The sequence below is a fragment of the Myotis nattereri genome, assembly GCF_964212035.1.
Source record: "Myotis nattereri genome assembly, chromosome: 14".
Taxonomy (NCBI): domain Eukaryota; kingdom Metazoa; phylum Chordata; class Mammalia; order Chiroptera; family Vespertilionidae; genus Myotis; species Myotis nattereri.
This window is the reverse complement of record NC_138089.1, coordinates 37,028,572-37,049,456: the sequence shown is the minus strand read 5'-3', so window position 1 is coordinate 37,049,456 and position 20,885 is coordinate 37,028,572. Positions and strand designations below refer to the sequence as shown.

The window sequence follows — 20,885 nt, the reverse complement described above, 5'->3', positions numbered from 1 at the left end:
CCTACAGATATGCATTTTAAATAAGCCACTTGGATGATTCTTATGCGTGCTAAATTTTGAAGTCCCTTGAAAGGATGAATTCGGAGCTAATTTAAAGGAGATGTACAGTGGGAGGGGCCATTTTAAGATGTCAATTAAGTGAATTAATAAGGGGCAGCTTTTTCATTTTAAAACGAAGAATAATTTTTCAAGCTCCTTCTGAAAACATGAGATTACTTTGTCCTTTGTATTTGCTCTGAACATTGCAGTTTCGTTGTATTCAAGCTTCTGAGAAGGCTCTACGTTGGCCTTTTAAACTGGTTGAAAGTACTTCTGTTGGTGACTTAAAATTAATTTTTTTAAATCAAATCCTTTGAGGATTTAGACATTTTTAATGGCGATCAGAGATGGAGTTTAGAGACTGTATTTGAATCGTTTTTCATGTCTTCAAGGTCCGGGCATTTCAGAGTCAATCTGATGTTGCCTAACTGGGAGGGGGATAGGGAGGAGATACCATTAATCCATCAAATGCAACATTTTGATTTACAGATTTTCAGAACCTTAAAAGTTAACATCAGGCTTTCATTGCAACTTTCAAGGGTAATATTAGTGAAGAAAGTATTTTTTTTCTCAGTAATATTATCTCAGGGCAACATTATCAAATTAAAGTCAATATTCTTTTCATTAAAGTTTTTAGAGTGATAAAAGGATTAACTATTTTTCAAAGGCAAATTAAGGAAACATAATGTGCAGATATTATAATAAGTTTCTCAAACTGAGGTGTGACATTTTATCAAAAACATTTGATTTTCACTTGGAAGATGGCTCAGAGAAAGAAAGTAATTAGTGCTTTTCATATTGCTGAGTTGAAATCAGACTGCTTCACAAGAAATTATATTTCTTAGTTATATAAAAACATAATTTGTTGTGTCTTAATCTGTGATTGACTTGATTACCTTAATTAAATCCTAAGAAAATAATCTACAGAGTATTAAAGAACATAGTAAATACAAAGCAAATAGTTTTTCTTGGAGATAAACTTGCAAAGTGAAAATTGTAGGGTAGCCTGAGGAGGATAAGACCCAGCTTTCTGATTGATTTGATCTTTTGGCTTTCTTCTCATTTGAACACAACCCTTGCTTAATACTAAGAATTAGCATTGCACTTAGAGACTTACTATTAAAGGCTTTATTTTTTAATAGTATATATACATATACGTATACGTATATGTATATGTATATGTATATTTAGTCACAGGAAATTACACACACATTTAATATCAATGCAGGAAGCAGACAAGCAACTTGTACTCACAACTTGAGGAGAGAGCATAGGAGGTGATTGTCACACTAACAATAAATGTCACTCAGGACACGTGCTCTGCCAATGCAAAGGCCATTGTCACAGGAACGGCTGTACTTATATGTCTGGCCTTCCTACAGTGGGAAACATTAGGTTGAAGCAGGAAGCTTCATTGATATTTCTTTAAGGCAAGTTTTTCTTTTTCTTTTTATTTCTTCTTTCTTCCCTCCCTTCTTTCTTTCCTTCCTCCCTTCCTTTCTTCCTGTCTGACACTCCTCATCTGAAGCTATTCAGGATGGAGACAGCACCATGTAGATAATTATCTTTCTGCCACTGGAGATGTTTTATTATATTCAGAGAATCTAAATGGGATATTGAAAAGAGATTTTTTGTTTTATTTTTAAAAAGATATATTTTTATTGTTTTCAGAGAGGAAAGGAGAGGAAGAGAGCGATAGAAATGTTAGTGATGAGAGAGAATCATTGATCAGCTGCCTCCTGCATGCCCCACAGTGGGGATCAAGCCCACCGCCTGGGCATGTGCCCTGACCTGGAATCGAACAGGGACCTTCTGGTTCATAGGATGACACTCAGCCACTCCGGCCAGGCGTGTGTGTGTGTGTGTGTGTGTGTGTGTGTGTGTGTGAGAGAGAGAGAGAGAGAGAGAGAGAGAGAGAGAGAGAGAGAAAGGTTTGCTAGAATCCCCTGGGATAGAAAAGGAAAATTGCAATTGGAAAATATATACATTTGTATCTTGCCTTTCTTCTGAAGGGTTTCACGGGATGTTATAATAATTTATTGTCAAAATTGTTTTATTCAACTTATGAAACATTATGACAGTACAGCTTGTGTGATCTAACTTTGATAAACTCTAGGATTAAAAAAAGAGGCGATATAAAGACAGGCTTGGAGAATGAGAAGGAAACAATGGTTTTTTTGACAAGGAGTCAAATATTCGATTCACTGTATTTGTGAATTCCAGCAAGCTTTGATCACCTTGCCCAGAAAAATTCAGTAGGAAACTGAATTTGCACAAGGGTGCAAGGTGAAGGTTTGATATGCCATTTCAACTTTTCATGCCTCGTGCAAAGGAGAGAATATGCTAGGCAAACATTTGCATGTTGCACTGAAAGGATATAAAAAATACATTGCAAATCACTGGTTCTGTTGACTTCACGTTGTTTGATTGGAAGTAATTTCCTCTTGATTGTTTAATTGCCTATAAATGCTTTTCCTTTGCACCTAACAGCTCTGTCAGGAATAGTCTGTGTGTAGCTTAATGTTTGGCTTTATGCTCGTATGGATGTGACATATACCTCTCCCGTCTTCATGGGGCCTGTGTTGTTGACCTCCCCCAAAGACAAAACACAATCACATTTAACCCATCCTTTTCTTAAGAGGAACAGTTCTTGGGAGAAACTAAGATGGCGGCATAAACACCGGGAAATTGTCGCCTCACACAACAATTGAAAAATACCGCAAAGGACGGAGCAAACATCGTCCAGAACAACAGGAAGGCTGGCTGAGTGTAAATTCTACAACTAGAAGAAAAGAGGGGCACGCTGAGAGCCAGAGGAGCTGCGGAGGTGAAGTGCAGAGGTACGGCGGCGGCTCGCGAGCGCGGAAAGGGGGTGGCACATGAGGACGCGGCTGTCTTTTTGAATCACAAGCTCCCGACTGCTCTGAACTCCGGTTCCAGCAAGTCTCTGGGGACCCAGGACTCATACGGGGAGAAGCTGGACTGTCGGGCAACGGGCGAACTTGAGGGCGGCTTTCCCTCAGAGGTGCTTGCAGCCGTTACCGGGACACTGAGACGCGCGACTCCAGGCGGAGAATCAGCCATAGCTTCTTTCTCTGCCCTTTTGACTCCCTGAGACCCCGCCCCACCCAGGCTGCAGCAGAGCCTTTTGCATGTGAATGTACCTAATTGCAGCCTAGCCAGGCAGACCTGGAACTTCCAAGAGAAGGCCCAGGGCCCCGCAGTGGCTTGCATTGCTTCACAGCTGAGCCTCTTCGTGGCTCCTGCTGTGTGGCCTCAGGCAGAGGCTGAATTAGCACCTCCTTAGATCCAGGAGCCACTGTGCCCAGTGGTCAGAGGGGGACCATTCTCCCACTTCAGACACGGCTGATTCCCACAGCCGGTTGGCCTGGAGGTCAATTCCTCCCAGTGATCCTACAACAACCAAGGCACCAAGAGTGCACCAAGAGCGTCCACCCCAGGTAACTGGGGAGGCTGAGCCACTGGGCCCTACAGGACACCTGGCACGCAGGGCCACTCTATCAACACAGGGAAGCAGCCAAAATGCGGAGACAAAGAAACAGGTCATGAATGGCAGAAATGGAGGAAAGCAAACGACTGGATATAGAGTTAAGGCCACATTTATAAGGTTTTTCAAGAATTTTATGGAAACCGCCGATAAATTTAATGAATCCCTCAAGGAGTATAGTCAGACCATGGAGGACATGAAAAAGGACCAACTAGAAATTAAGCATACACTGACTGAAATAAAGAATATTTTACAGAGATCCAACAGCAGACAAGAGGATCCCAAGAATCAAGTCAAAGATTTGAAATACAAAGAAACAAAAAATACCCAACCGAAAAAGAAAAAAGAAAAGAGATTCAAAAAATATGAAGATAGTGTAAGGAACCTCTGGGACAACTTCAAGCGTACCAACATCAGAATTATAGGGGTACCAGAAGGAGAGAGAGGGCAAGATATTGAAAACCTTTTTGAAGAAATAATGACAGAAAACTTCCCCCACCTGGTGAAAGAAATGGACTTACAAGTCCAGGAAGCGCAGAGAACCCCAAACAAAAGGAATCCAAAGAGGACCACACCAAGACACATCATAATTAAAATGCCAAGAGCAAAAGATAAAGAGAGAATCTTAAAAGCAGCAAGAGAAAGACAGTCAGTTACCTACAAGGGAGTACCCATTCGACTGTCAGCTGATTTCTCAACAGAAACCATACAGGCCAGAAGAGAGTGGCAAGAAATATTCAAATAGATGAATAGCAAGAACCTGCAACCAAGATTACTTTATCCAGCAAAGCTATCGTTCAGAATGGAAGGTCAGATAAAGAGCTTCACGGATAAGAAAAAGCTAAAGGAGTTCATCACCACCAAACCAGCATTATATGAAATGCTGAAAGGTATTCTTTAAGAAGAGGAAGAAGAAAAAGGAACTCTTACCATTTGCCACAGCATGGATGGAACTGAGAGCGGATAAATACCACAGGATCTCACTCATTTGTGGAATATAATGAACAACATAAACTGATGAACAAGGACTGATCCAGAGACGGAGAGGCATTGATTGGACTGTCGGGCCTTGGAGGGAAGGTAGGGGAGGGTGGGGGCAAGGGGGAAAGATCAACCAAAGGACTTATATGCAAGCATATAGGCCTAACCAATGGACACGGACAACGGGGGGGTGAGGGCATGAGCGGAGGGGGGGGGGTAGAGGGTACATATATGTAACATCTTAATCAATACAAAATATATAAAAAAAAAGAGGAACAGTTCTTGAATTGTCTCTAATATGTTGGTGTTTTAAGGGAAAAGGGGTCAGGTATAGGGGTTTTCTAAGAGAAACACATTTTGTGTTTTTATTTCTGTGGTGGGTGAAATACATTAAGATAAGCATAATCAGAACGGTCTTACATCGTTCTCCGCCGGCCAATTTTAGAGGTTTGTTATTTGTGATCACGATTCATTTGGGCACCAGGTATTATCCTTTTATGAGTGGTAGGACAGAGACTGACTAAATCAGGGGTCCTCAAACTTTTTAAACAGGGGGCCAGTTCACTGTCCCTCAGACCGTTGGAGGGCCAGACTATAGTTTTAAAAAAAACTATGAACAAATTCCTATGCACACTGCACATATCTTATTTTGAAGTAAAAAAACAAAACAGGAACAAATACAATATTTGTATTTGCATGTGGCCCGCGGGCCATAGTTTGAGGACCCCTGGACTAAATGGTGTGTCTGGACCCCACATAAATCAACGTTGCTGGATTGCTGAGTTTTGCTCTAGTTAAATAGAGAAAAGGAGAGCTAAGTTATTCCAAGGAACAGGTCAGTCTGGGCAGTGAAGAGAACCTATACTCCAGCAGCCAGCACTATAAGCACAATGTAAGCACCAATTTACTTTCACCAGAACAGCATTGCTTTATATTAATATCGTTAGTTTGAATTTTTGCTGTCTTTATAGTTTTAATTTGTATACATGTTAGGGTTCTATAGTTATGTAAAATTCTAAGTATAAGTAAAGTTATTCCTAGTTTTATGTGGGTACATATATAATGTTATGAAATGCATTAAAAATAAATGTTAAGGTAATATTGAGGTAATGTAATAAAAACAAAAAACCTTTAGAACGGTTTTGTCTTTGAGTGATGTCAAAGATAAGCCATACATTTACTTAAAGCAATGAAAACAGTTTATTCAGTATCTATGGACAAGGGCGAGAGCTGAGCTCCACTCTGAAATGTGCAGAGGTGACTGGAGGAAGCAAACCTTCATCAGTGATAGTTACAGAGTTACCGTATGACCTCACTTTCTTATAACAATAGCAACTGCTGTGTATTAACTATATTTGAGAGAGTTTGATTTTAAAATATTAACTGAAAAAAATATGATAAATTATGCTGTTTGGTTTCAGGGCCGAGACCTGGACTGTAAAATTCAGGAATATAAAGAAGCTGGAAAAACCTTCTCAGACGGTCAAGTAATAGAATGGTTTATCCAGCTGCTGCTGGGAGTTGACTACATGCATGAACGGTATGTTCTTTGTTACTGAGGGACAGGGCTTTTTAAAACAGTCATGTCTGTTTGAAATGAAATTTTGGGGGGTAGGACTGAAAGAAAGCAAGACCAAAAGGTAAATGACTATAGTTCAACATCTATAATATACTTTTTCTTGAGAAAACTGTTGAATGATTATATTAGAAGATTTACTTGAAAAGCATTTTCTTAGTTGTTGTTCTAGAAATCAAGTTGGCATTGAATACAAGACAAAATTATATTAAACACATTCCTGATACCTGATCATAGCCTGTGAATTACAAGTGATTTCCAGATACCTCTAGCATGCTATGAATTTATTATACCTGCAGCAGCTTAAGCTATAAATATCCTAGGATGCTATAAATGCATTGCATGGTCGCCTTGGAATGTGTCTGTGCACATTTAGTGGAGTTTACTTCTCAAGTCAAACTAAGTAATTGAGGCAAAAGATATCGTTTGGTATTCAGACCAAAAGTCAGTTTGATGTGACGTACCTGATAAAAGAAGGTCAAGGTACGTTTTATGAGTTCAGTTGTCTATAATTTGTATTTACAATCTCTGTTTCAAAAATGTCTTTTAAAACTTTTAAATAAGAAGCTGTAGATGTTAAAATGTCTTACAGACCCATGCAGTGGTATGAACACACTTGAAAAGATGTACATACATAGACAAATAAAAGTAGGTATAATGAGATGTCTCTGTTAGCTCTCAGCTTAGGAGTGGGCAGAACATGTGGTGACACTCTTCTTGAACAAAAGTAGAAATTTACAGGGCACACCGAGGTCTGCCTACCCATGGATATCAGATCATTCAGATGTGTCGCCTGTGGTTTCTGATCTCAGAAAAGGTAATTGGACTATTCTGTGCTTTGCCGTGACCCTTCTGAAACACATGCTCCAGGATACAGAGAGCCACCGACTTATTGACAGCCCCTTGCAATCTTTTGATTGATGTAAAACTATCCAAAGAGATAAGTATAAAGGAATATAAAATAATCTATAATAATAAAAGCGTAATATGCTAATTAGACCGAACAGCCAAATGACCTTCCAGACATCATTCTGGACATCCTTCCTGATGAAGCCAGGGTGGTGGGGGCCAAGGCAGAGGCGGTTAGGGGCGATCAGGCAGGCAGGCGAGTGGTTAGGGATGATCAATCAGGCAGGCAGGTGAGCAGTTAGGAGCCCGCAGTCCCAGATTGCAAGAGGGATGTCTGACTGCCGGTTTAGGCCCCATCCCTGTGGGGTCCCCAGGGGTCCTGGATTGCGAGAGGGTGCAGGCCAGGCTGAGGGCCCTCTGCCATGTGCACAAATTTCGTGCACCAGGCCTCTAGTCTTTTAATAAACTACTCAAAGCTGCTTAATGTAGGACATTCATGTACATACATACAGTTGATATTGTAGTATTTATTTTCTTTATTATTCTATGGCATATTTATTAGCTTATGCTTAAGGAAAACAACACATACAAAGATGCTACCTTTGGTATTTTGTGTGCAAAATATAAAACTAAAATCTGGTACCCTGGCCGGTGTGGCCCAGGCATTCAATTCCTGGTAAAGGGCACGTACCTGGGTTGCAGGTTCAATCCCAGGCCCAGGTTGGGGCACATTTGGAAGGTAACCAGTCAATGTGTCTCTTTCCCATTGACCTTCCTTCCTTCCTTCTTTCCTTCCTTTCTCTCTCTCTCTCTCTCTCTCTCTCTCTCTCTCTCTCTCTCTTCCTCTTCCTCCCTCCCCAAAACTCTCTCTAAAAATCAATGGAAAAAATATCCTCGTGAGAGAATTAACAAAAACAAAAAAACCCAAAAAAATCCTGAAGTCTGCTTCATTTAGGAACCCAAATATTTTGATATATTTGGTTCTACTTAGTACTAGTTAAAATAAAGAAGTTTAAAATAATCCTTAAGAGAGAGGATTTAATTTTTTTTCAAATCCTTCAACATTCCAAGAAAGTCATTAAATGAAGCTTAAATATTTGGATATTTATGAATCTGAAATACCATCCTTTGATTCAGATTACAAATGATGGTGCTTCTTATTCATTATATTATTATAACCAATTGTAAAGTTTTTATATATAAATAAGAAATTTTCAATTTTTATTTATTAAATAATGATACATTAAAAATAAGGCCTAACTTCAGATTGCTGTTAGTAAACTAGCAGAGATAAAACATGGACCCAAATAACTCTAAACTGTGTGTCATTGTGCATATACAGGATTGAGAATCTCTACCATGTATGTTATGGTCCTGGGTAAGCTACTTAACCTCTCTGAACCTTTGTTTCCTCAACTATGAAATAGGGATAATAGGGAATATGCATTGAGATACTATACATTTAAAAGTTTTCAAACTGTTAAGCCCCATGTAATGTTGTTGTTTGTGGTTGTAATTCAGTGTAGAAATAAGGGCATAGCCACCAGAAGGGCTAAAACAACAACAACAACTCTTGACAATAACAAGTGTTGGCAAGGATTTGGAGCTACTGGAACTCTCTTACATTGCTGCTAGGGTATAAACACTTTGGAAAAATGTTTAATAATAACTCCAAAGCTAAACATTCAAATACCTTGTGACCCAGTAATTCTGTTCCTCAGAAAGAAAATGAGTACCTGTGTCCAACAAAAGACATGTACAAAAATGTGCATAGAAAGCTTAGTTTTAATAGCCCAAACACTAAGAAATGTCATTTACAGCAAATGGTTAAATAACTTTTGGTATTTTCAAACAATGGAATTTTACTGTGGAATAAAAACAGAATACACAGCCCTGGCTGGGTAGCTTAGTTGGTTAGAGTGTTGTCCCAATATGCCAAGGTTGCAGGTTTGATCTCTGGTCAAGACACCTATAATAATCAACCAATGAATGCATAAATAAGTAGACCAACGAATCAGTGCGCGCGCTCTCTCCCTCTCCCTCTCTCTCCTTTTCTCTCTCTCTAAAATCAACAAATAAAAAAATTACTTTTAAAAGTTGATGTAATTCTAAAAAAAAAACAAAAACAAGAAAAACAGAATACACAATTGATATAAATCTGAGAGACATGATGTTGGGTGAAAGCAGCAGATGCAAAATAGTGTAAACATATGACTCCGTTTGCAGACCAGAAACTCCCCTTATTCTCAGGCCTGTAGACTCAGGCTGAATTACACCACCCACTTTCTTGGGTCTCCAGCTTGCCGATCTCGGACCTTCTCAGCCTCCATAATTGTGTGAGCCAGTTCCTCATGATAAATCTGTCTCTATCTCTTTCTCTGTCTATCTCTCTATCTCTAGCTGTAGCTCTATCTATCTCTTATAGGTCTGTTTTTTTGGAGACCCCTAATACAGAGGAGGCCCTCTGTAGCAGCAGAGGAGATGAAGAAGACCCTAGAAAAACTAAGAATGATGGTACAGAAGAAATGAAGATATTTTTTCTGACTCCTTTGGAGAATTCTTGTACTTATTATAATTTGATTTATTTATACATTAATAATATTCTAAATCCATACACTCATAACTAATAATGTTGAAACTGTGAATATTCACAGTTCATTAAAAGCTATCTTGAAGAATGTAACACAAACTCCTTCCTCCCCGTGGGCTTGAACCTCTGGTGCACAGACAGCTCTAAGTTTCCTTAAAGGTGTTTATGTTCTGAGGCTCATTACTGACTCCCCCAGGATTCCTGGGCTGGTCCAGCATTTGAGGGACTTTGGAACCTTGGATAAAACTAGAACCCTCTTCTCTCTGAAAGTGCAGTCCTATAATAGCCTTTCTCCTCTTTGGTCCAATCAGTTGTCTAATCTGAAACATCATCTTTTCTGGATGCCACAGCAGAATTGGGCGAAAGGGAACTACCTGGGGACAGAGACAATGTCTTGTTCATCTTTTTTCTTTTTTTGCCCCCAGTGCTAACACAGAAACCACAAAACAAAGCAAACAAACAATGCCCCCCCCCCAAATAATTTCTGTTGAAGTTCAGTTAGCCTAGATTTAAAAAAAAAAAATGGACAAAACAGCCTCTATGCAGAAAGCCCATTTTCTGGTGACATTGAGGCTTCCTGATCTGGGTGCTTTCACAGGGGAGCAGAAACCAGGACCAAGACACCTTTCCGGAGGTGACTAGCATCCCACACATCTCCCAGCCAGTTCTGTGTTGGAATGGCTAAATATTCCCAGAAAGGTGGCATGAGGAGTTTATTTTTAATGTAGTGAGACTCCCAGGGAAAAGACCTACTTGTGAATCCATGTCAGGAAATATGTCAGAAGGTGGAGGTCTGCTACCTTAGATTTGAAGATGGAAAAGCTAAGGAAGTTGTGGTGTCGTGTTACTGGAGATTCCTGCTTTTGCCTGGTATCCATTTCTTGAGGATGTTCTCAGGGCACTTTTTTCTAAGAGACTCCACCCCAGTGCCAGGTATAGGCAACTCTTGCTGTGTTGGCAATAGCTACGTTGGAGGAGGACCCGACTCTACCCCTGACTTACAACACAGAGGGCTCCTCCTGGTCATGGGAGCCACAGCAACAATGAGGAAGCCAGACAGGTGCCTCAGAATCTAGGACGAAGGCCAAGTGGCAGAGACAAGCCAGGCAGCTGCCCGAGCCAGGCATCACCCAGGATCTTTGACAAGGAGAGTTTGAGATCCACCCTGAGACTCCACAACCTAAAGGACAGACTTTTAGAGAAGGGAGCGATGTGTCAAAAACTGTTAAGGGCTTCAGGAGAGATGAAGGGTACATTGTTCATACCTTCTCCACAGCCCTACCTCGGGTTGGGGCCCGAGAAACACCTGCTCTATCTCCACAGACTGTTCTTTACTCTGCTGTGGTTCTGAAGGCGAGAGGGTGTAGAAAATGGCCTGGTAGAGGAGACGGAAGCAGGAGCTCTACCATGTGTCTGAACACAGGTTCCTTCTGACCTTAACCAGGCCACACTTCATTCTCCTGGGCATCATGAGAGGGACCCACCACTTCCATAGAAATGGCGTGGGACATCGGCGATAATGGATAGAGAGCTACTTTGAACTTTCTAGAAGGTAGATGTTCTCTAAGTTGCCTATATTACTTGTCGCCTTGTTATTTCTTAGATTTGATTTTTATATGCTTCAAAGGAAAGGATATTAGCCACGTAGATGATAAGACTTCCTTGCTGGAACTATTTTTGCTTTCTGTAACCACAAAGTCAATAAAAGAGACTTTAAAAAAATTCACCAAAATATTTTGATAGCTGGTCTGTTGCATAGAATTTTTTATTCTATCACCATGGCACCAGCCAATTCTCATAACTGCTTCCTAACATATTGTTTGCCTTTTTCTTAAAACATCTAGTACTGAATAATATATTCACACACACATGAGGGCTGTTAATGTATTATTATCTGTAACTCATCTTCTATTGTCTGGCCTAGGAGTCTTCAGTAAGTTTCTCTTGCATGTATTACTTATTCCCATTGTATAGTAGCTGGGTTCCGGGTAGGCTCCCTATATCACTATTCCAAAATCTAAACCCTTAGACTGTTTGACTCCTTGGGTACTTGTAGCTGTAAGAGCCCAGTACCCTCTCCTTAGATCTAGAATCAACAGCTGCAGGGACCAAGTGAATCAATTTAAGATGCTTTTAATTGCAAGTAACAGAAGCAGCTTAAAAAATAGATTATATATAACAGCCTATAAAGCTTTGTGATAATTAGTCTAAAACTGAATATATGATTACTGGATATAATACTATGTAGATCATGCTACCAAATCATAGTAGCATCTGGCCTGTTGAAGTAGTTGAAACCATCTCATTTTTTCCCCAATTACACGTTCTCCTGACTTGAAACCCGTTTTTTAAAAACTCTATTTCCTTAGGGAAATAAGAAATTGTTGTGGCTTTGTTGCTTTTAAACATTTAAATATATATCTTTGGGAATGTATATGTGTGAATTACTTCACATACATATATATATATTTTAAACATATTTTATTGATTTTTTTACAGAGAGGAAGGGAGAGAGATAGAGAGTTAGAAACATTGATGAGAGAGAAACATCGATCAGCTGCCTCCTGCACATCTCCTACTGGGGATATGCCCGCAACCCAGGTACATGCCCTTGACCGGAATCGAACCTGGGACCTTTCAGTCCGCAGGCCGACGCTCTATCCACTGAGCCAAACTGGTTTTGGCCACCCATATATATTTTTAATTTTTTATTTATTGATGAGAGAGAGAGAGAGAGAGAGAGAGAGAGAGAGAGAGAGAGAGAGAGAGAGAGAGGTTGAGAAAGAGAGAGATTCATTTGTTGTTCTACTTATTTATGCATTCATTCATTGATTCTTATATGTGCCTTCATCCTGAATTGAACCTGCAACCTTGGTATATTGGGACGATGCTCTAACCAACTGAGCTAGCCTGCCAGGGCCACCCAGATATATTATGTGTAGTAAGATTTTAAAATTTTACATTTTGCATGAAATTGTATATCCTTTTTATTCTTTATTGATTAAGTTATTACATGTGTGTCCTTATCCCCCCCCCTGTTGCCTCCCTCCCCCCCCCCCCACTCATGCCCTCACCCCCCTGGTGTCTGTGTTCATTGGTTAGGCCTATATGCATGCATACAAGTCCTTTGGTTGATCTCTCCCCCTTACCCCCACCCTCCCCTACCTTCCCTCTGAGGTTTGATGGTCTGATCGATGCTTCTCTGTCTCTGAATCTGTTTTTGTTCATTAGTTTATGTTGTTCATTATAATTCCACAAATGAGTGAGATCATGTGATATTTAACTTTCTCTGACTGGCTTATTTCGCTCAGCATAATGTATATCCTTTTTAACCTTTTCTAGGAGGATACTTCATCGAGACTTAAAATCAAAAAATATATTTCTGAAAAATAATCTACTTAAAATTGGTAAGATTTTTAAAAGTATGTATTCTGGAAACATGGGAAGTATTCTATTTAGATGCTATCAACATATCAAATTGTATATAGTACCTAGGAGTATCAGAGAAAATGTTGGTTTATTTAAAATTCTCAAATTTTTGTTTTTATTTGGTTGGGGCCAATTAAACCCAATTATTTTGTTTCTGATTATAAATTAAAGTATAAGACATTTGCTACATACTTTGTAGATTCAGCTAGTATTTTTTGAGTTCCTGCTACATACCAGAGGCTTTGCAAGTGGTTCAACTTGTTTTACTAGTTTGATTAATTACTACAGGTTTTCCCTCTTTATTTTATCACAAAGCAATTAACAGTTGTCACACAGAATTAAAATGTTGATATAATGGCTTTGTTAACTTTAGTTCTCCTTCAGAACTATACCTCCACTCATAACTGCTACTGGATTGTTTAATCTGCAAGATGTTCTTATAGAGGAAAGGTATAAAAGCATGTAGCTATTAGGCAAATATAGAGAAGCTGATGGATTCAAATTTTATAGTCATGTTCTTGAAAAGTCTCAAGTATTTTATTTAAAAATTTTCTTTATTGCAAATGAAGAACAAACTCTCCCCACCACCCGCAGATGAAATTGCAAGTCATTATATTCAGCTCTTTCAAAATCATTCTGTTTGTTGTTATTCAGACTTGAAATAGCTTTTTATTTAAAGTTGCTGGCTCTCCACAATTCCCCCCCCAAAAAATTTGGTTTACATAATTTACTTTACTGGCTCAAAATCATCTTTCTCCTATAGGACTTATTTGTAAAGCTGTTCACCAGCATTGTATAATTTAAAATATATCATATTCCTTTTCTTTCCTTTAAAATGGTATGAATCATTGCATATTAAAATTGTCAAATTAGATACTCTGTTGTTAATTTCCAGGGCTGATTTTCATTGTTTTAAAATATTCATAAAGATTAATTGTTATTATTTCAAGGGGATTTTGGAGTTTCTCGACTCCTGATGGGATCCTATGATTTAGCCACCACTCTAACTGGAACGCCCCATTATATGAGTCCAGAGGCTCTGAAACACCAAGGCTACGACACCAAGTCAGACATCTGGTGAGTGGGCAGTGGGCCGTGGGCAGTGGGCAGGTCCAAACGACTTGTTTATCTGCTGTCCTGAGAGAAGGATGCGTTTTGGTTTTAGGATCATTTACTTACTACATCCTTTCACTTTATCCCTTGAATACCTGAATCATTTTGTGACCAGAGTAAAAGGTCTTTTGAATTTGGAACTTGATATATTCCATTAAGTTGATTTTAAAGTATTTTTATTCATAGATTAATTGGCTGGTTTGGCTTTTTTCTTCTTGAACCACAGGGAAAGTTCTTAATGAATAGTAAGCAATACATTTTGATAGGTTTCTGCTGGCCTATTAAATAAAGCATTTGTAATCCTAAACACTGTGCTTTATTTTATTTTAAGGTTAACTTCCACCTCTGTGGGGAATGTACAGCTTTGCTTTATTTTTTTCTTCTTGTTACTTTTAAAATTTTTACTAAAGATGTTAGTCTTAAGGATAAACTTAAATTTAAAAATTCTGTGTTTTCAGTGATAGATGCATCTTAGATTTCTCCATTTCTCTGAGCTTTCGTACCCCAAAAATTTCTCCTTCCCAATCATGGAACCAATTTAAATTTCAGTGCAGAAACCATGTGGAAAATCATGTTTGTTGTTAGCAATAGGTCCTATTTGGGAAAATTTATTTTCCTTTGAAAAGGAATCTTACATAATTCTTGACTTGTTAACGGTTAAAAGGACAAACTGGGTGAGAGCTTGTTAATTAAGTAAATAGTTATTATATGCAAATCAATTTAAATAGTCTGAGCTTTCAGAGATGAGCCACGTGAAAGATTGTGCCCACTTCATTTTTCTAAAGAGGCTAAAATAGCAAGTTGCCTCTTCTCTGGTTAGGTAAAGGAAAGCACAGATGGGGGAGAATACTGTCATGATGAGGTCTGGCTATGGCAGATCCCCATCCATCCTGTCTCTTCAGTGCACTCTTGTGATTCATTCCTAGGTTTTTCAGTGGGTTTTTCACTGTTAGCTTGTTTCTGCTGTGGTGGTCTTTTCCAATCCACCTCCCTTCTTGCCTCTATCACACCCTTCTCCCAGCCCTTCAAAAACAACAACAAAATTGACAAAAAACACAAAGGTCTATTCAGAGAAATGAGTTTCTTTAAATTTTGCTTTATTGATCATCTACTATTTGCCAGTGACTGTGTAAAGGCCTTGGGGTATAAAATCAAAAGTAATAGGATTCCTGACCCTCAAGGGAAGACTTCTTGCTCTTGTTGGAGTACATTTATCCAGATTGAGGAAACTAGTCTTGGGCTTTGGATTGAATTTGAGTTACATACCTATAGTTCTCTTCACACTTAATTGTTTTTATTATGATGATGATGACTATTTAAAAATAGATTCAAATATATCATTTCATCATGATTTAAGATTACAACATAAACTGATGAACAAAAATAGATCCAGAGACACAGAATCACGGAACAGACCATCAAACCTCAGAGGGAAGGCAGAGAGGGGTGGGGGGTTAGGGGGGGTGTGGTGGGGAGTAAGAGATCAACCAAAGAACTTGTATGCATATAAGCATAACCAATGGACACAGACTGTGTGTGTGTGTCTGTGGTGGTGGTGGGGGGGGGGTGGAAGGTTGGGGACAATGGGCGGAAAAGGGACACATGTAATACTTTCAACAATAAAGAATTAAAAAAAGATTTCATGGTATCTCAGGAAGATGTTACATGATGTCATTTGAATTAAGAGTAAATTAATTTATGAAGCCCATCATTTAAGCTTTTGGAATTCCATTTAGCAAGAAAGCAGGCTCATTTTGACATGTATCTACAACTGCTTGCCAAGTCGGGTAAGGAAACTTGGGCACCAGAACACACATAGAGAAGGGTATAGCATAGAGTCTTTTTGTCCCAGTTGTGTGCCATTTTTTAAAAAAAAAAACAAAACAAAACTTCTCTTAGTATTGTGTAAAGAATTAGGAATATCAGATAGTATTGCTCTAATGTTTTCGGTTTACAAAAATGATACCTGACTAAGGCAAAACTTAAAAAACTAAAACCTCCCAAATATGAAAATGCAGGAGAATTTTAATATATCTTTTGCAAGGTTAGCTCTCCTTATGGAGATTATTAAATATTCAGCAAATACAAGCTAAGGATTTATCACCATCCTGAGTCTGAATAACCACCTTCTTATGAATTTAGAAGTTACCTTGGTTTTATCTGAATTAAAACAAGCTTATCTAGTAATGAAATTTCTACTGCCAAACCCAAAGTGGAAAGAATAACAGAGAACTGTTAATTATAGTGGCAGATACATAAGTGTGATGAATAATATTTGGGAGACACTTAGAAAAATTAGATTGGATGCGGCTGAAAAATTTTCTCTGAATCTCAGTATGTAGCAGCTGTTTACTGTGGAATATTTCCTTAGGACTGGAAAAACTTGTGAATAATTGACAGGTGTTTTGCTCTAGCACGAATAGCTATACATATTATATTTATAATGCTAAAAGAATATTGGTATAGTGCTAATTATATTTTCATCTGTTAATGTTTGCCCATATGTAAACTCATCCTCTCTTTGCAATCTGTTAAGCCTTTCGGGATTGATTTATTTATAGCAATCAAGTGCAGGAAGTCTCTCTATTAAAAGTGGGTTAGGTTCCAAAAGTTTATAAACAATTATTTAGAAAGTTAGGATAATTAGGTTCTCTGAGGACAATACTTGGAACATGGCTAATTTGTAGAAACAATTGCTGAACACTTTTTTTCTCCCATAAGAAAAATACAGTATATGAGTTATGTTCCTAGGCCAGCCCTTTAAATTGACTTAAACTATTAATAGTTAGAATTTATTATTTTGGTAGAGAAACAAATAAAGGAAAATACCGTTGTGAGAATGGTACTATAATTAAACAGAACATTTCACTGTTGGTCTTATCTGTCTTGTAGTGAGAGGTCAACCAGATGGCTCTTTGATCTTGTGGCCCTGTATTCTTTGAGTGTTTCAAGTGGAGGGAATAGTAGTTGGAATAGTAGGGGTGTACTGTGAAGGTCTCCTGGTTTTGTTCAGAGATCTGGTATGGGGGTTGGCTGGGTAGGGGACCCTGGAGGAGTATAGTTCACACCTAACATTGTAGCCAGGCTTTGGTGATCTTGGGTATAAATGTCAGACAAAGCTTAGCTACAGGTAGAAGAAAATAGAGAGGAATCAGCAGCTTCCTGGCCTACCAGGACTAAGAAAGTATCCTTGCAGAAGAGTATTTCGAGTGGACAGGGAAAAGAGGATAGGGAAGAGACAAGACTGTTGCCTTCCCTTTTCTACTGTACCATCCATGCTAGAAGACCGAGAATAAATCAAGACTCCCCTTCTCCCTCTCGCCTCTTAAATTCACTTAGTAACTGTGTTATTGATACTACTGCCTAGAAATGTGTTCAACCAATCTTCTCAACTTCCACTTCCATCGCCTCGGTCTGTGCCCTTACTATGTCTCTCCTCGAGTTCTTTAATGTCGTTCTACTTTCTCTAGCTTCCTACATTCAGTTCATCACCTACGATACAACCAGAGCAGAATTTCTAAACTAAGGAACTAATCACTTGACTTTTCAGCTTAAAATCCTCCAAGGGTATGCCATTACCTAGAGATAGTCAAGCCCCAAATCGTTGGCATGGAAAGTAATCCTCATGTCTTTCCAGCTTCCCTCTCCTGCCACCAGCTTTCCACATGCGCCAAGATCTCCAGAGAACAAGCCTATTTTCTGGTGAAGGATTTAGGAAAGGGAGAAGTACAGGTCAGGTTGGCAGCAGTTCTGATAGCTAATGTGGGGCCAGCAAGTATCTGGCTGCCAACAGCCCTTTCATCTGCCTCCTGGTGAAGGAAACTCTGGAGCAAAAGAGCCTGTTTCTCTCACCTGTCACCCCTGAGGAGTGAGCACTGGTGTCATTATTTTCACTCAACAGAAGCTGATGTAGGAAAACATTTCAGTCAGATGCAGTAGATCTGGGCATTAACATATTTTTTGAGTGACTGGCATGAAATGATTAATACAAACTGCAGATGATATCAGTCTGGCCTGGTTAATTTTAAAAAAAGTCCTGAAACAGCCCTGACCAGTTTGGCTCAATGGATAGAGCTTTGGCCTGTGGACTCAAGGGTCCCAGGTTCGATTCCGGTCAAGGGCATGTACCTGGGTTGCGGGCACATCCCCAGTAGGGGGTGTGCAGGAGGCAGCTGATGGATGTTTCTCTCTCATCGATGTTTCTAACTCTCTATCCCTCTCCCTTCCTCTTTGTAAAAAATCAATAAAGTATATATTAAAAAAAAAAAAGGTCCTGAAACAACTGCAGCAGCAGAACCAGAAATAGCTACTCTCTCTGGAGTGCTTACTCTGTGCTTGACAGTCATTGTGCTAAGTGCTTATATACTTAATCTAAGTATATCTGTTACTATAAAATATAACTACTCTATATAATTTTATAATCTGCTTTTTTTTTCACTTAGCAAAATGAAACCATATTGCTCCTGTCTTCGTTCTTCCGTTGGCCAAATTCTTATGGTATGAAGGACATGGGACCCCCACCAGGGAGGGAAATGAGATTATCTTCCTTCAAATATTATAAAGCTCAATTGTGAAAGGAAGTAGTCAGAAAGAGCTGGTATAAGCAGGATAAAATGCACCCAAACTTTGTTTCTCACATTTTATGGATTATTCTCAAAATATGATAGTATATTGGGATGATATGGTGGAAGTAGAGCTTTTCCTTTTCCTTTTAAATATTCTTTTAAAAATTTGGTTCCTCAGACACACCAGCCACATTTCAAGTGCTCATTGGCCACATGTAGCTACTGATAATTGTATACAGAAATATCGAACATTTCTGTTGTGGTAGAAAATTCTGTTGGACAGTCCTGAGCTATTCTGCTGCCCCCTTCAGGCCTTACCCTGGGGTTTTCTTGCATCCACCCAGCTTTTACTTGGGCAGGTCCCATCCCAGTTTCAGCTGCTGTTCCTAGGGTGGCCCACTGTGCTTTTCCGCGAGGTTCTTCTGTTCCTGGGTCCTTTAGTCACCTCCTTGACTCCTGCTGCTGCTTCTCACACAGATGCTGAAACTGTGTGGGTCGCATGGTGACTGTATTTGTCTCACTTTGCTTGTATTTTGAGGTCTGAGGAGACACATTGTCATCTAAATTTATTGAAAATGTTGGCCATGGTTTTTGATTTTGCTAGCTAAGTGTTCTCTCTGTTTTACATGGGGATTCAAGAAAGATCCAGAAACTATACTTCCAGTGTAGCCATTGTTTTTCCCCAAGTTTTCCCCCAGAGTCAGCATTTTAACAAAACCCCTGCATGATTTGTATGCATATTAAAGCTTGGGAGAAAACAGTAAAGGTTCTGGGACATGACAGGCCTTTAGTAAACAGCTAGTTGCTCTATAATATTGCTTCTTAACTATTTGTTCAAGCAGCCCAATGTCTTTCATTACATTTAGATCAGTGGTTCTGAACCTTCCTAATGCCGCGACCCTTTAATACAGTTCCTCATGTTGTGGTGACCCCCAATTTCATTGTTACAAATTGAACATAATTAAAGCATAGTGATTAATCACAAAAACAATACGTAATTACATATGTGTTTTCTGATGGTCTTAGGTGACCCCTGTGAAAGGGTCGTTTGACCTCCAAAGGGGTCACGACCCACAGGTTGAGAACCTCTGATTTAGATGGAGTTTATGTTGACCTAGTAAAGACTTTTTATTTAGGGTAACACACACTAAAGCAAAACCCACTCCTCTTGTCTTAACTTTCTATTTACTCAACTGCTTAAATTGTGTGTACTGCCTTCTAGATCAGTGTCAGGATGATTCTCAATTACATCAAATAAAAATATGTATTATTTAAAAGATCAATATAGCTTTCCCAGTCAACCAGAGGTCTGCAGCACTGTGGGTAAGCTTCTCTTTGCAGAGTTTGAGCAGATTTCAAAGGGTAAATTTAGTTACCCGGAGACAAGACAAAGCTGGAGCTGCATTTGCAATTCATCATGAGCCCGTGCTTCTGAGATCCTGTGGGCAGTTCTGGTTGACTTGAGCAGATGGCCAGTTTATGGAGTTCAGGTGTGATACGCTGTACATGCAGCTGATCCCAGCCTTCCCTTTCACTGCTACATTCCCTCCCTCAGGGATGTATTTGCTTACTTCACAGTTGGCTGTATTTTGGAAAAAGAAAAGAATACAAATCATAGACTTCTAAGTAAAATGCACCTCTCACTTATTTATTTCAACTCACCCCTCCAGCCCCTTTCCTTGCTTTCATGTTGCTAGATTTAAGACCTGGGAGTCAAATAAGAGAAAAATCTTCAAAAAGTATGGAAGTGATGGCTTTGAAATGACATAATCCTTCCCATATAGAAATGTCTGGTTGGAAATTGAAGAAAATAAAAACCAGAGGTACATGGGTATACAGATAGTAGCATAATAGTATACATAGTAGATAGGTCTGAAAACCTTTACCAGGATAATAAAAAATCTTTCATCCCAATATATAATGGCAGTTTCTGTAATCAGGTTGTCTCTTATTTCAGTTACCTGTATCCATTCTAGGCCAGGTGCACTGGGACCATAGCAGGTCTCTGCCCATAAGTTACTGGCTGATAAAGGAAGCCTTTTAACATGTGCTCTAGTGCAAGCACATTATCACCAAGTGAAAGTGAAATGGGTAAGTGGAGAGCAGCATGCCTTCAGTGTAGCTGGAAGGATTTCGAAAAAAGAGAAAGGTCTTGTATCAAAATTAAGTGGTTACTGAGTCAGCCTCTAATTGTTCCATAATCTCAGTAGCCAGGTAATTTCACATCTTTTTCAA

General features: G+C 39.1%; 1 protein-coding gene across 1 annotated transcript in view; it reads left to right on the top strand.

Annotated features, from left to right (window-relative positions):
• NEK11 (NIMA related kinase 11) overlaps positions 1–20,885 on the top strand; it is a gene marked incomplete at its 5' end in the record, with an annotated part of 156,372 nt that overhangs the window by 34,800 nt on the left and 100,687 nt on the right. Inside the window, 3 exons of the mRNA XM_081106198.1 lie at positions 5,950–6,068; positions 12,886–12,950; positions 13,923–14,049. Of these exons, the coding sequence (XP_080962324.1) occupies positions 5,950–6,068; positions 12,886–12,950; positions 13,923–14,049 (311 nt within the window). The remainder of the gene's footprint in view (positions 1–5,949; positions 6,069–12,885; positions 12,951–13,922; positions 14,050–20,885) is intronic.